Source organism: Colletotrichum destructivum, chromosome 1 (assembly GCF_034447905.1).
Source record: "Colletotrichum destructivum chromosome 1, complete sequence".
Classification (NCBI taxonomy): Eukaryota; Fungi; Ascomycota; class Sordariomycetes; order Glomerellales; family Glomerellaceae; genus Colletotrichum; species Colletotrichum destructivum.
In genome coordinates, this window is record NC_085896.1 from 4,483,201 (window position 1) to 4,497,302 (window position 14,102).

General features: G+C 59.8%; 6 protein-coding genes across 6 annotated transcripts; 3 read left to right on the top strand and 3 right to left on the bottom strand.

Moving 5' to 3' along the window:
• Positions 1–107: 107 nt before the first annotated feature.
• CDEST_01348 (uncharacterized protein) lies at positions 108–2,858 on the bottom strand. The gene has a single exon (XM_062917507.1). It carries the CDS (start codon positions 2,060–2,062, stop codon positions 578–580), a length of 1,485 nt encoding a protein of 494 aa, XP_062773558.1. The 5' UTR covers positions 2,063–2,858; the 3' UTR covers positions 108–577.
• Position 2,859: 1 nt separating this feature from the next.
• On the top strand, positions 2,860–3,621 carry CDEST_01349 (uncharacterized protein). The gene has a single exon (XM_062917508.1). The coding sequence runs from the start codon at positions 3,273–3,275 to the stop codon at positions 3,558–3,560; it is 288 nt and encodes a 95-aa protein (XP_062773559.1). The 5' UTR covers positions 2,860–3,272; the 3' UTR covers positions 3,561–3,621.
• A 2,391-nt stretch (positions 3,622–6,012) lies between these two features.
• On the bottom strand, positions 6,013–7,015 carry CDEST_01350 (uncharacterized protein; the record flags this gene model as incomplete). Its single annotated transcript, XM_062917509.1, has 4 exons — positions 6,013–6,048; positions 6,263–6,321; positions 6,473–6,598; positions 6,742–7,015. Coding segments are annotated over 3 exons (402 nt in total). The 3' UTR covers positions 6,013–6,048; positions 6,263–6,319.
• Positions 7,016–8,568: 1,553 nt separating this feature from the next.
• On the top strand, positions 8,569–8,999 carry CDEST_01351 (uncharacterized protein; the record flags this gene model as incomplete). Its single annotated transcript, XM_062917510.1, has 1 exon — positions 8,569–8,999. Exon 1 carries the CDS (start codon positions 8,697–8,699, stop codon positions 8,997–8,999), a length of 303 nt encoding a protein of 100 aa, XP_062773561.1. The 5' UTR covers positions 8,569–8,696.
• Positions 9,000–10,597: 1,598 nt separating this feature from the next.
• On the bottom strand, positions 10,598–12,337 carry CDEST_01352 (Putative tetratricopeptide-like helical domain superfamily). The gene is made up of 2 exons (XM_062917511.1): positions 11,777–12,337; positions 10,598–11,718 (listed from the first exon to the last, which is right to left on the bottom strand). The coding sequence occupies exons 1-2, from the start codon at positions 12,123–12,125 to the stop codon at positions 10,973–10,975; spliced, it is 1,095 nt and encodes a 364-aa protein (XP_062773562.1). The 5' UTR covers positions 12,126–12,337; the 3' UTR covers positions 10,598–10,972.
• Positions 12,338–12,514: 177 nt separating this feature from the next.
• On the top strand, positions 12,515–13,825 carry CDEST_01353 (Putative U3 snoRNA associated). The gene is made up of 2 exons (XM_062917512.1): positions 12,515–13,198; positions 13,254–13,825. The coding sequence occupies exons 1-2, from the start codon at positions 12,726–12,728 to the stop codon at positions 13,744–13,746; spliced, it is 966 nt and encodes a 321-aa protein (XP_062773563.1). The 5' UTR covers positions 12,515–12,725; the 3' UTR covers positions 13,747–13,825.
• Positions 13,826–14,102: the final 277 nt, after the last annotated feature.

The following is a 14,102-nucleotide window of genomic DNA, read 5'->3' on the forward strand; positions in this document are numbered from 1 at the left end:
CTGGGCCCGGGGCCGGGACTCAGACCTGCCGCTGAGGTAAGAATGTGCCCGTGCCCAACCCGAACGGGTTTGCTGTCGATCCCGGGTAAGTCGGAGCGGGATCATCCATAATCCGGAAAGGCGTTGGCGCATCCAGCGGGCGACGGCGGCCATCCCTTCAGAGTACGGATACGGCATCGACCGACCGAGCATTCGGACCAGCGAGTGCTTCTTCCAAGCGCCAAACACACCCACATCGTCACATCACTCAATAAACAACGGGGTCGTGTGACTCGTTAGATTGCTGTAGCTGCTGAAGCTGTTCTAGCTCTCCGACGGCTTCTCTCGGCCGCCAGACTATGGATTTTTTCCCTCTTCTCTCTGTCTTCAAGGACAACGCCACGCTGGACAAAGAAAAATAAATCCCTCAAATATGGTATCACCGCCCGAGTTCATACTCCCTCGTTGTCGCCGAGGACAAAATAGCAATTAGACATTCATGATGACCACGCCGGGTCGGAGGGTCTCCCGTTTCCTGTTGTTGTTTTTTTTTTGGTCACCGAGGCACAAGGCATATGCCGCCGTTGGCCCGTCATCATCATGATTGCTCCTGACCAACGTCCCCATCGACGCGAAGCTTCCTGCTTTGATACCCCGTCAGGCTCGTCCGGGTCCCCGCAGACAGGATCCACTCGGGAATGGGGGGTGTCATCCGTCTTTCGCCGGGGGCCTCGTCTTCCTCCTGTGGCGATGGGAGGTCGTCCTTCTCCTTGATGGAAGGCTGGCTGTTGGCGAAGAGGTTGTCGTAGCTGCCGGTGCGGCTGAGAGGGCTAGGGCCCGAGGGCAGGCTGCCGCTCCTCATGCGGCGGACGCTCTGCCGGTCCGAGATGACGCGGCCGGCATCGGGGGCCGCCGTGACGACCGTGCCGGGCGTCACCATGGGCGGCGGGTCCGGGGAGTCGGACCGGAACAGGGGGTGGATGTGCGACTCGCTCGCGGAGCCCTGCATGGTAAAGGCGGGCTCCGGGCGTCGCAGCGAGCACTCGCTGGCAGAAGTCTGCAGCGTGAAAGTGGGCTCGGGGTTTTGCAGAGTGCCCATGGGGCTGTAGCTGTAGCTGCGGCTGCGGCGACGGGTGCGCGGCGCCTCGCCGTCGACGTCCAGCGGCGTCCCGGGGCTGGGACTGCGGCTGGTGGTGGGGCTGGCCGGGATCGTCTCGAGGAACCTGCCGGGCACGGGGGACGACGTGCCGAGGACGGTCATGCGGCTTTGCATGTCGACCGACGACGTGTCCCAGGAGTCGAACGAAGAGTCCTCGTTGACGCTGCTGGACCGCGAGCGGTAGTGGTTCGAGTCGATGGACGACGCCCGCATCTTCTCCCTCAGCGGGAGCAGGCGTGTCCTCGACGAGATGGGCCGGACGACGTTGGACAGCGAGGAGCGGATGGAGCTCAGCGTGTCGGTGGCGGAGCGGCCGCTGCTCGACTGGGGCGGGCTCTGCGAGCCCATCGAGGTGGAGCGGCTCCTGCTGTCGAACGTCGGGGACGTGCGGTGGTAGGGAACCGACTTGATGTGGACGTTGGGAGACCTGCGGGACTCCTCGTCCATGTGGAGGGAGCCCGCCTCGTGGCGGGCGACGAGACGCGCCAGGACGAAGTGGATGACGATGAAGATAAGCTGGCACGCGAAGCAGAGGCCGAGGGCAATGGACGAGGCGATGAGGAAGCTCATCTGCTTCGCGCCGAGGACCGAGTCGGCCAAGTCCCTCGTGGCGTTGCTGAGACAGATCATGGTCGCCACCGACGCCGCGGTGGCCATGGTGCACGTGAGCACGCTGGCGCCGAACATGACGCTGATGAAGCGCTTGGACGAATTCCGGAACCGGGGGACCACATTCGCGGATAGCATCCATCCCATGATGGCCAAGAGAATGCTCTCCAAGATGGAGGACAGAACCGACGACGTCCGTACAGGCGAGACCTGGGCAATGTGGGCGGCGAGCACGACGTGGATGACGACGATGGTGATGGTGGCGATCAGCGCCAGCGCGCCGGCGGCGACGGGAATCGCTCGAGGCAGACCCATGGTGAAGTGGCTGACGGTCTAGAAAGGGACGGAGATCGAGTTTGGACGCAGAGCTGTTTGAGTAGAAAGGCAAGGAGCACTGATTGGCCTACCAGAGACCGATGGATCGGGGGGGGGGGGATCCGATTGCTTCACAAGACGATGGATACCTGTGTCCAAACGTTGAGAGGCTCGTCCGAACCGCGGCCGTCGAGAGATGCGGTCGACTACTTTAATCGATGAGGACTGGGGCCCAGGCAGGCGAGGCGGTCACGACACGACGGCGGGTGCAAGTGGCGGGTCGACGAGGCGGTCCCAGCAATGCGTTTGTGGGAGAGGCGGTTGTGTTTGAGACGCGGTTGGCCAGCCGTGTACATGAGCGTTCGATCTGTAATGAGAGCTCCGTGTAGAAACTCTCTCTCTCTCGACGGGCAGCAAGACCTAGGATAGTCGTTGGCGGGACGAATGAGATGTCGGGTGATGGATAGCGAGCGGTATCGGGTTCTTGGGCAAGCGAGGTTTGCAGAGAGCGACGACGGTCCCAAGGTTGAGGTTTAACGAGAGAATAGTAGTTGGTGAGGAACGAACGGAAGGGAGGGGTTTGAGGGGACAGGAGTAGGTGTAAGCGGAGGAGGGGACGAAGGACGAAACCTGGGAAGCAAACGGATAAAGTATGGCAGGCGGTCGTGGGCGTGTTTTTGTGTGTGTAGTGTGCCTGGGTTGGGGGTTTGATGGCATTCCCTGTCGAGGTGGAGGAGGGCGCGCTGGGACTAGAGGTCCAGCATCGCGTGGGCAAACGGCAGACCGAGCGACTTTATTCGTACCATACGCACACGCCTCGGCCGGCTGGTGGACTCTCTTCCTACTTTTCTTTCTTTTTCTTCTTCTGCTTCTTCCTTTTTTCCCTCCTTCCCAGGTCCCACGTCCCAAATCCCAACCCAAAGGACCCAGGGGCGGCGGCGGCGACAAGGATGGTGGAGGGATGCCGTGGTGGGGCGTTCGGAACGAAACACTGGCAGCTACCCTTGTCCGTGCCGGGGGGCGTGTGCTCTTGGGGCACGCCGGGCCTTGGTGTGTACCTGTGTGTGTGGTCTGGGATCCTGACTAGGACTGGGAGCCCGCGGCGGCAGGGGACTGAGGCCCGGTGACGAGATGGTTCGGGATCTGTGATGTGCTGCTGACGCTGTACCTACAGACGGGGGGATGCAGGGCTCTGTCGTCCCATTCAGCGATGCCGCCGCCGCCGCCGCCGCCGCTGCTGCTGCTGCTGCTACTGCTGCTACTGCTGCCAGTGTGCACAGAGCTGGTCAGAGAATTGGACGACGACCGGACGATGCGACGGCCATGTGTGTACTACTGCTGCTATTACTCTCTGACCCCCCCCCCCCCGCCCCCCCGTCGTTCCTTGTGCCTCTGTGAGACGCGACCGAGGGAGCCTGCGAGCGAGCGACTAGAACGATGTCGTGTCGCCCGTGGTAATCAAACTCGACTTTCCGACTTTCCAACCGGGGCGCGTTGATTCGATGGCGCCTCGATGTCGTGCCAAAGCCGCCTTTCCTCGTGGCTTCTGAGTCCCTGCTGGGAGGAGAAGAGTCTATGTAGAAACAGACACATTTGTGCGACAATGGCATGGTCTTCGGGGGCGGCGCCGGTGGCGGCGGCATGAGATGGCGACACGATGGCGAGAGCTGACAGCAGGGCTGCGGGGGGTGATTGGTCACGATGCTCAGATTAGATGAGGACGAAGCCACAAGCGCATTGTAAAACATGAGAAAAACGAAGGGCCAGAGACATGCGTGTGAGAAGGGAGAGGGGAGATCACCCTTCATCCCAGTTTGGGGTGGCTTCTGGAAGAAGAAACGAGGGGGGAAATATCGCCAGCCACAATAGGATTTGGATAGGTTCAGAAAGTAGGACGACACCGGAAAACCATAGGCCGGTGCGCAAAGGTTACAACGGCTGACTGGCGGAATGGCTGCTGCATACACACACCGATACGCGTGTTTTTCGATGGCTTACGTCCTCGTCGAGCGGCGTTCCCTCATCTCCTTCTGAGATAGGTTCGCCGTCGCTGTTACTGATCTTCTGCGTGGTTGTTCCTGGTCCTGACCTGTTTGTTTATCAGCGGCGATAAGCCGCAACATCCCTCTCTGGCTGCATCGACAATGTCTTTTTTTGCCCATCACGAAATCAGATCCGGGAGCACCCAAGAATGGACAAGCGACATTCCCACTTGCAGAGGCATCCGCCATGGCTAGCGGCGCGGGGACGAAATGACGGCGTCGAAGTCCGGTAGCTTCGATCGCAGTGAGGCTCTGGGCCGGCCTAGCTTTGTTTACATCGTGTCGCTTTTGGCATGGCCGCAGCGACGTGGCAAAGGCGACATTCGACGGCGCAGGGTAAGGCTGGACTCGAGAGCTGCAGTCGCATCTCATCTCAAGTGAGGGGGAGGTGCAGGCCCAATCTCCGGGAGTCGCGGTTGTTGTTAACTTGTTCTTCGAGCTGCCAGTTACCAGCGCTCTCCCCCTTGCATATGAGTTGGAAGGTGGCCCGTTGTCTGTCGGCCGGCTTTGCTGTGCTGTGCTGTGCCTCATCCGGGGCAGAGGCACCATGATCGACGGAGCTAGCGATGAGATTTGTGACGTCCGTCTCTGGTGTCCCAGCTTGTTGTTTTTCCCCCTTCTTGGTGAGACAGGGCACCGACCGAAGGGAGGGTGAATCAGGCACCTAACACAGCTGCCGACGAGTGGCCTCCACACGCAGCTCACGATGGCTTCACGACAAGTAGGAGACTGCTGCGTTGCTAGCAAAAATGAGAGGGGCTTCTGGTGGTGGCTCTGAATCATCCACTCGTTGGCATGGCAATTGGCCAACGCAAAAGGCAAAACCGGTGGTCTCCTATTTGGAGAGGGGGGTGTTCCCTCCTCCTCCTCCTCCAGTGGTTCCAGTCGAGGGCCCGACGGCGTACCTGAGGGGGGGCTCAGGGAGAGACAGCGGGGTCAGAGTGGGTGGTCCAGGTCCTGCTGCTTCGGCAGGCGGCGACGGGTGACAGAATGACACTTTGCATGGGATGTCCATGTTCTGCAGAGGAGAGCTCTGCATAAACAAAAGAGTGCCTTTTGTGCCGTTTCCCCGGGGGCGCGCTATGGGCCTCGAGCTTGTGCGGCGGGAAGCGGGTGGGTGGTCAGATAAACATTGGACAACGAGGCAGAACAACAACAACAAAAAAAAAAACAGCCGACGTTATCGTGCTGCTCCGGTCAGAGTCGACAGATGGCTGCAGATGGTTTTGCTAGCCTGCCAGCCCGTGGATCGGTCTTTGGTTCGCAACAATTACATGGCAAGCGCATGCAAATTCCAAACTGGGCCGAAAATGACTCGGCCCCCAAAAATATAGTCAGCCTGGGTTAAAAAGAGATTTTCTGGGGAGGGGCATGTCGTAGGATGTAACGTTCTAACATTTTCCCTGAGAGGAGAGAAAGAAAAAAAAGGCTCGCAGAAGAAAAGACCGGGTCTGGGACTGGCAGAGACGAGACACGGACAGGGAGCCCGAGCCCGATCAATGGAAGAAAATTTTCAAAGGGTGTGCGATGTAAAATGACGCTCCCATGTATCCATCCGTAAGGTACGCGAAGATGCGCGAGAAGAGGGGAAATCTGCCTTTCCAGGACCCAAAGGCAAAATGAATGTGATTTGTCTTAATTCCCGATGGACCCAATCGCCCGGTCACCTACCTGGGTATTGTTGTATGGATGCCATGAGCGTTGCCTTCACATGTGCGAATAGTTCTATTCTCGGCCGCTGGATACGACTCCGTCCTCTCGGGGGGGAGGGGTCTGTTGTTGTTTGCCCCCTCCCCGTTGCATCTTCGCAAGACAGCCTTCCCTTCCTCCTCTGCACTTGTTGCCTGGTCAGATGCTGATACTGTGAGCTCGAGGCCAGTGCGACCCGATGTTGTTGCCAATGAATGCTCAGAGCCCGCCGTCAAAGGAACCGGGAAGGTCTGTCTGGATGAAGGGACGAGAGAAAAGCTTGAAGCTGTGGCAGATACGTACCTCCACTCGTACCTGACGTTCCTGCAGGTGGAAGGACCCACTAAGAAAGGCCTACCTAACACGGGCAGTGTACCTGGGTACCCCACCCACGTCCTTCCCAAACCACTAAGCGAACCTTCATCGTCTGGTCTGTTGAATGTCTTCCCGCGCGCACGCGCACACATACCTCCGCCAGCGGGCCCCAGCTCCCATCTGCCTTCCCGCTGTTACCATTACCCTCCTCTCCTGCCTTGATTTGACGACTCTCTCATTTCCTCCCCTTCCCCCCCACTACAAATCTCGCTCGCTGTTACAAGGCCTTGGGTGAGAGCGCCTGTGTATGCGTACGCAATATCCGTACTGGACAGAGTACAGAGCACTCCGTACGGATACATACAACCATCCTCTCCACCGCGCGGCCTCGACCCGAGCTCCTTCTCGTCTCCGTGGCTCTTCACAGCACCACCACTTTTCCACGACACAGCCCTGGCCGAGAATGGGGCCCTCTCCCCCTCTCCCGGGGCTTGCAACTCACCAGTTCCCCTCGGCAGTCAAGCGAGCGGCACCAGTGCAGGGCAGGGCAACAGGCAAAGGAACGACGGACGACACAAGTGAGGGCCACCAGGATCCAACGTGCGCGACGGGGCTTGCGGGAATTAGATCCACGGCCAGAAGCCTGGAACTCCTGGGCCTTGGAAGAAGCGGCGCTGATGACGACAGACTGCATCCAAGATTCATCTGGCCCTGACTTGGCTTTTCCCTTCCTCGTGGAAGCGGGCGGGCCACTCGACCTCGTCGCCTGCTCTCTTCTGTTGATCGCCTTTCCAGCAGCCTGGTACTGACTGGACTGTGGATGGTCCAGCCGTCCGTCCAGCCAGCCCAGCGCCAGCTGGCCTGTTGGACGCACGCCGGTGCTCTTTCGGGGAGGCTTGCGGCGCATTTCCACATCTTCTTTTCCTGCTTCCTTTTTCTCCGACGTTTCCCAATCAGAGACGCCGGTTGGCGCCTCCCCCGCTGGTCGTCATCTCTCGACCCGATGCCTTTTCGATTAAAGATGAGACAAGCCCGGGGTTGGCATGCTGGCGGCTCACACCCGTCATTGGGCTGACTGGCACGCGGCAGTCTCTCATCTGAACACGCCTTGCACAAATCGAGGTTCCCGTTGCGAAGGGGGGGGGTTGGAGTCATGAAGCAATCCATTTAATTTGTTGTATAATTTTTCCAACACCGGACGCCGTCAAGATGCAATGTGTCTCACATTGTGTGCGTCTCGACGCCTCTCCCCCCCCCCGAACCGATACGTATCTTGCGGGTACCTGACCAAAAGACCCTAGTCTGATGCGCTGGGATTGCGATGCTAAGCCGACCATTCGCCATTCTGCGGGACCGCGGGCCATGGGATCGAGGCAAATCAGGCGCATGTCATTCGTCACATCCCCAATCGGACAGAGACTGCCGGGCCCAGATGTGCCTGTTCCTGCGTTTAGGGCTCGCGCTGATGCATCTGCATCTCGTTGTGGAGGGTGTCCCACGACCATCTGCAGCCTGCTTTGTCATTTTTTGAGTCTTTTTCTGCCCAGCTGGAACCTTTCCACCACGCGGCGAGAGTCATCAATTCCCTGCCCTGCGGAGTTGGACCCAGAGTTCAGCCTTTTCCACAGCAATCAGCAGCGAGGGACGCAACTTGGCAGAACCGCTACTCCTCACTTGACACCACCGCACCAGACCTGCCTCCCCCCCCCCGACGCTTCCCATTCGCAGCCCGCCCTGGGATCTTGCCTGGAACGGCCGCTGTCAAGAGAGGGGAGCTCATCTGCACAAACCAACAAGCGATGCCGTCACCACCGGCCGATGATGACTCGATGTTGTTCTGGGGGTTCGAGGGTATATCCCCGCCTAGATGCCGCGCCCGACGAAGATGCAGACGGTATCAAGGCGCCTGCCGTCCGTCCTGCGAACCGCTCCCCTCCGCTCATCTCCTCCTCCTCCACCCACAACGTGTCAGCCCGCACACACTTGTTTGACAGAGTTGAAACGGAAATCTCCCATCTCTCCGTGCTCCATCTTGTTCGCAACGCTTGTTTATTGTCGTCGTTTCGCTCCTTGGTGTTGCCATTTTTGGAAAGCACGCACGGCGCGCTCGCTCACCGCCAGAGTTTCGTCCTAGTCGGCGCCCTAAAAAGGTCAGAGTCTTGCTAGCATCCTCCGTCGTTTACGCTCAGGGCGGGCGAGCGTTACGACCTCGCGTTGCCTGTCGGACTATCAGCGTCGCCGCCGTCTTCTTTCTCTAGGAACAACTGAAACGGCACGATGGCAGGCTGCGCAGGCACACTCTCCACGTGTGGAGGGCCTGCCACCGTCGTTGGGCATCCGGCCGCCACCGTCTTGTTTTGTTCAATGTCCCATTGTCTTCTCCGAACTGCTGCCTTTCCCTCGTCTTCTGTCTCAGCTAAGCATGATTGCCCAGCATGATTCAGATGAGCGACGGTCCTGGTAGCTAGAAGGGCGCCATACCCGGGTTGCCCCGTGGCCATCTGATACATGTCGCTCCTGTAGCGACTGCCCCGTCAGGACGGAAGGGTATCGCGGCCACGTCGCCATTTTCCATTACGTACTGACGGATGTCCATCGCGGTGTCAGCCGTGCAGCCGTCGTCGTCGAGTGATGTCTGGGACTGGCAGACTGCACGTCGCGGGTCGCAGGAGCGCCGTCGAGCGACACGCCCTTTCGCCATCGCTCGCGGCAACCTGCAGAACCGTCGGGTAGATCCCACGACAGGTCTGGAGGCCTGGGAGGGAGGCGGCAGCCAACGCAGGTGTGTCGGCGCCGGGGCGTTGTCGATGTCTGTGCCGATGCTCAGCCATCGCACGGTGGTGGCCAACGCCGCCGGCTCGTCGACGGCAACAACCGTCATGAACTGTTGATATCGGTCTGGCTCGCTGGGCTGGGCTAGGGGCTCACTGGTGGTCCCCCCGCAGTCGGCCAACGGCTTCAAGGTCGCGGACGTGGTCGCGGGAATCCCAATCGATTTCGAGGCCGATGTCGCGTCGGCGTAACGGTGTACTGGCCAACCTTCTCCGTCCCCTGTCAGTCGCCCTTTCCCGAGTGCAGAACGACATGCATAATTCCCGCCTGGGAAGTAGGGGTTATTCTCCGGCTCCCGCGCGGCACCCAGGGGCTTGCACGAGTGAGTGGTTGGTAATCCGGGGCGAAGCAGGCTACAGATTGGCACAACGCCGCACATTTGCAACGGCTTCGGGGAGTTGCTACGAAGACTTGATGAGAGGACTGGCCTGCCAAGGTGTCATCATGGCTTGAAAAGGGACCGTTGTCGTTGCATTTCGCTTTTCCTTTAAATCTCGCCTACCCCGGTCGGTAGGTGGCTGTCGGCACGGCCACCCCTGCTCCCCGGGACGGAGACGTATCTCGCATCACGTCTCTGCTTGATTGCCTGCGAATATTGCTAAGGAGGCCGTCCTCAGGGGTAAACGAAGCTTCGGCGCTATCGATTCACCGGCAAAAGCCAACCAGGGTTGCAGGCAGGGCTGCGGCCGGCGAGTTCCAACAAATCGCTCACAGCCTTGCGGGCTTCAGGTTGTCTCCCAATGGCATTAGGCGCGAGTCAGTCGAGCGTCGCCCGGCTGTCGTGGGCATTGGAATGAGAGTTCATCGCCAGTTCGGGAACGGATACAAAGGGGCCAGAAAAGACATGTCGCCGTCCGATGACGATCCGGGGAAAGACGGAGGCACGCGTTCAAAGCACGTCATGGTGCGAAAGCAAGGCTGCTCGGTACTGGGCCACAAGACTCGATCGTGATCTGAACAGGAGATGCCGTTTCAGGGACAGATAGGCCCAGCATCGTGAGGCCGAACACCTTCGACCCAGCCGATGTTTCGAGAGCTTCGTATCGTGATGTTGGGCAGGGCCTGTGCCATCCACATGTTTGGCTCGGTTAGTCCAAGACCTGCGAGGCTATCGATGGGCAGCCATCGTGCTGTCGAAATGTAAGTCTATGGAGGCTTTACGTCCTTTTCCAGCCGGTGGCATGCAGATACTGCGGGCAGAGGTCGGCCGTGGGGTTTGCCGTCGAAGTGTATGTGTCAGCAGCCTGTGTGATATGTTTCGAGTTCCGTCAGGGCATGTACCTGCGGCAAAAGGTGCGACCCGGTGCCTCGCCATTGAACCCCAAAGGTTGAGGAAGCCGGGTCCCGCTGTTGATCGGTATCGCTGACCATAGCTGTGCCGGGTATGGTCTGCCTCCCGCGGACGTACCTGAGCCGTGTCGATTGGTTGAATAGTTGCCGACGTGGACGCGCAGTCTGGTGGTTTTGGGTTCGGTGAAGTCGCCGTCGCTACCATTCCGATTCGCGCCGCCCTTCCTTGATGTTATCTCTGGGCAAGCACTGGACACCGGGCGGGCCTGAACACACGATCGAGCCCGTGGCCTTGCGAGTCACTCGAGCTCTGTCATGGGACTCGTCCAACACAGATGTCGGGAGATCTGGGTCGGTTCGGTAGTGGGTAAAAGCTGACCGGCGGCCAAGACACCAGAGCAGTTCACACCGTCCGCTGCCGGCCTCGCGATCAAGACTCGCGGGGCCTGCGACGGTTGCCTTTCAACATCGTCCCGGCCCATGCATTTATATTGAAGGATGACAGAATCGAGCCAAGCATCGCACTCGCCTGAGAAAAGAACTCGAACGGGGTAAAGGGGCCATTCGCCTCTCCATTCACTCCAGCGTTCTAACGTCTCGACGCTTGCGCTTGCAAGTCGAACAGCCCTGTGACGGTCGCCCCTCCAAGAATCTGATCATCCAGTTCCATGTCATTGACTTCGGGCGGACGGCGCTCGCGAAACCGGATGGTAACTAGTAGTACATTTCTTCTTTTACAAGATTACGAGTCCGATGCGGCGGTCAACTTGGATTCCCTGTCCCGCGTCGTCTCCGCCTTCATGATTAAAGTCCACTCGGCCGCGTCTCGTTCGTGCCGCCGCGCCTCTTCCTCTCTGCCTTGGGCACTGCAAAGCTTGCGGAGCCTCTCGTGCTCGTTGACCAACGCCTGGTGCGCCGGCATGAGCCCCGACGAGGCGGCCTTTTGCAGCCTGTACATTGTGGATTCATCTTCGGGGAACAATTTAGCCAAGCCCCAGAACCCCTCGGCATAACCCATCTCTCCGAGCCGCGTGAGCACCTCCGCGGCCTCGGTCTTTTTCCCACTGCGTATGTAAACCTCGCTCTGGCCCCGGAGGCACGACGAGTACCATTCAAACGAGTCGATGCCCTTGCCGATCTCTTCGGCCTGGATAAAAGCCTCGAGGGCGGTGCGGTTGTCCTCGGAGGTCCAGCGGCTCAGGTAGACCAGCCCCTTGAGAACGAGGGCGTTGGGGTCGCGGCCCGCCTCGATGAGCGCCTGGCAGCGCTTGCGCGTGTTGCGCCACGCCATCTGGTCCCAGTGCAGGTACGATTTCTCATCCCGGTTGTGGAGCATGCGGCCGAGGGTGAGGGCGGCGGCGTCGTCGCCCATGCCGGCGGCGGTGTCCAGCATGTGGCAGAACCCGTCGAAATCGGCATCGCTGCTGTTGGGGGATGACATGAGTGCCATGGCCGTCTCGTAGAGCTTGGGGGCCGAGATGTTGTTGACTGCCCTTCGTTAGCATGTGGCGAGGAGGGGCTGGGGGAGGGACAGCGGATGTGTCACCTTTGACGAACGTCTGCCGCCAGTCGGCGGGTTTTTCCTTAACGGACGCCGCGGCGAAGTATTTCATGTAGATATCGTGAGCCTGTTGCCCCGTGACGTGCATCGAGCGCAACGATTTGACGGCGTTTTGGAAGTGGGACAGAGGGCGTGGTGTGCCGAGCATCGGCCTGTCCTTCATGGACATGGACGGCCCCGACTTCTTGTTGGACCCAGGACTGGGGCGGAGAGTTTTACCCTTAAGCGTCCTCCTAATCGCCATGGCGGGTGCTGCAGCCTGGACGGCCGGTGGCGGGAAGCCGGTCAGGAGTGCCCTCCCGTGGCGGGCGGAGGCTGTCGTGAGGCGGAACATGGTCGATGGTGAGCTGAACCTCAGTGCCACCGCATAATAACGAGGTGAGTGGACAACGTGCCGCCGGCCGTGAGAGACGGCCAATGAGTCGCAGAAACCTGCAGTCTTTCTCGGTCCGGAAGAGATTCAGTTCGAACGGATAGATGTTGATCAGTGGTAGAGAGGGAGTTCAGTGTCGTGGGTGATGTTGATTCGGGTTGAGAGGCATGAGATGAGTGGCTGCTGCGCTGTGTGCTGTGAGAGGTCGACTGAGATCCGTTAGGTACTAGGTACTATGAGTGGGTCGACGAGACAGCCAATCAAACGCTGAACGCTGAACTGCCTGCCCCACCCGGCAAAAAAAGTGCGACGACCTTCGCGACGGCGTTCAGTCTTCACTCAAACCCTCACTCACGACTTTTCCATACCTTATCTTTACGCGGCATTGGTCAATTGTTTCCAGGAATTTTGTGACCCAGCGAAGGCATATACACCCAAGGACGCCCGTTCTCTCATCGCTGCTTCAACTTCCTGTGAAATTGCCACCGGTGATTTGACCGCCCGTCCGCCCATCCCCAAGGCAAACAAGCCTTCATCACACACTCATATCCACACTCAAAAATGGTCACCACACGGAACGGAAAGCGCACAGCCGCCGAGGCCCCCGCGACTGAGACGGAGACGACCAAGAAGCAGAAGCTTCCCGTCAGGGCAAAGGGCGGCAAGGCCGCACCAAAGAAGGCGTCCAGCAAGAAGGACGAGAGCGGCCGCTCGTCATCAAAAAAGAGATCGTCGCTCGTCGTGGAGCTGAGGTCGGAAGCGAGCCCGGCCGACGCCCAGGAGGTCCACGAGGAGCAGGTCATCACGGGTGCCGAGCAGCCCGCCCCGGAGCCAGAGGCGGGAGAAGAGGGAAAGGTCATCAAGGACTCGGATGCGTCCGTGAGCGACGACCAGGAGGAGGAGAAGCAGACGGTGCTGGTCGCCGAGGGAGACGACGGTTCAGACTCGGACGAGGCGCCGGAAGCCGTCTCCACGTCCAAGGCTGCGGTCCAGGCGAAGAAGTCTGCACAGGCCGCCAACAAGGCCATCGCAGAGTGAGTTTCGCCGCCGTGGCGCACTCGACATTTTTGAAAGCTGACGAATCCCCAGACAACAAGCCACTCAGAAGCGTAAGCGCCAAGAGCGCAACGCCCGCCTCCAGGAACAGGCGGCGGTGCGCAAGGCTCAGGAGGACACGGCCGCGGCGGAGAAGTCCAACGAGGGGGGTGAGGAAGAGGAGGAGGAGGAGGAGGCCGAGGCGGCGCAAGCAGAGACGACCGGACGGCGGAGGCTCAATAAGCTCGACCTCCCGTCCGAGCTCCCGGCCGAGTACCTCGAGTCCGACTCGGAAGACGAGAGCGGCGGCGGCGAGACGGACCGGAAGCCCCGCAAGGCGCGTAAGCTGCACACGGCGGAAGCGCAGATCGCGCGTGAGTCCCGCGGCCCCAAGGACGAGGTCGTCGGGACGACGGTATTCCGCGTCGTCAAGAAGGAGGACGAGAGGCTGGCGCCCAGGGCGCAGAAGTCCTCGGTCAACGCGAAGAAGGCGCTGCTGGCACGCGGCAGGGCGCCTGTAAAGGCGCGCAAGGGGTTTTTGGTCTGAGTCAGTGTACGAGAACCGGAGGGAGGGGGGGATCCGATGTGCTTAATTGGTGGGGAGGGGCGGCACGGTAAATTGGCATGGGAAAAAGCAACGAATGATATAAAAAGTTTTGGATTTGCAAAAACCAAGCCGAGCCGATCATCGAAAGGCCATTTGCGTGAGAGAAGTCGACAAGGGCTTGTCCACTAGAGACTGGTCTCGGTCTCCCGGGTCCGACTCGGAAGAACGGCGTTCTGGGCAGGTTATCGGCGCAATTCCCCCCACTCCGGCATGTGACCGTTCGACGGTTGACGTTCTCAAGCCATCGGTTCCAAGGCGCCTCAAAAGCTTAGCACTGGGCGACGGTTCCTATTCAT

Bases quoted from the DNA above. Each gene is read 5' to 3' on its own strand.
- CDEST_01353 (XM_062917512.1), top strand. From the start codon at position 12,726: ATGGTCACCACACGGAACGGAAAGCGCACAGCCGCCGAGGCCCCCGCG. The intron at 13,199-13,253 runs GTGAGTTTCGCC...ACGAATCCCCAG, and splicing joins GCCAACAAGGCCATCGCAGA to ACAACAAGCCACTCAGAAGC.
- CDEST_01348 (XM_062917507.1), bottom strand. From the start codon at position 2,062: ATGGGTCTGCCTCGAGCGATTCCCGTCGCCGCCGGCGCGCTGGCGCTG.
- CDEST_01352 (XM_062917511.1), bottom strand. From the start codon at position 12,125: ATGTTCCGCCTCACGACAGCCTCCGCCCGCCACGGGAGGGCACTCCTG. The intron at 11,719-11,776 runs GTGACACATCCG...AACGAAGGGCAG, and splicing joins GCGGCAGACGTTCGTCAAAG to TCAACAACATCTCGGCCCCC.
- CDEST_01349 (XM_062917508.1), top strand. From the start codon at position 3,273: ATGCCGCCGCCGCCGCCGCCGCCGCTGCTGCTGCTGCTGCTACTGCTG.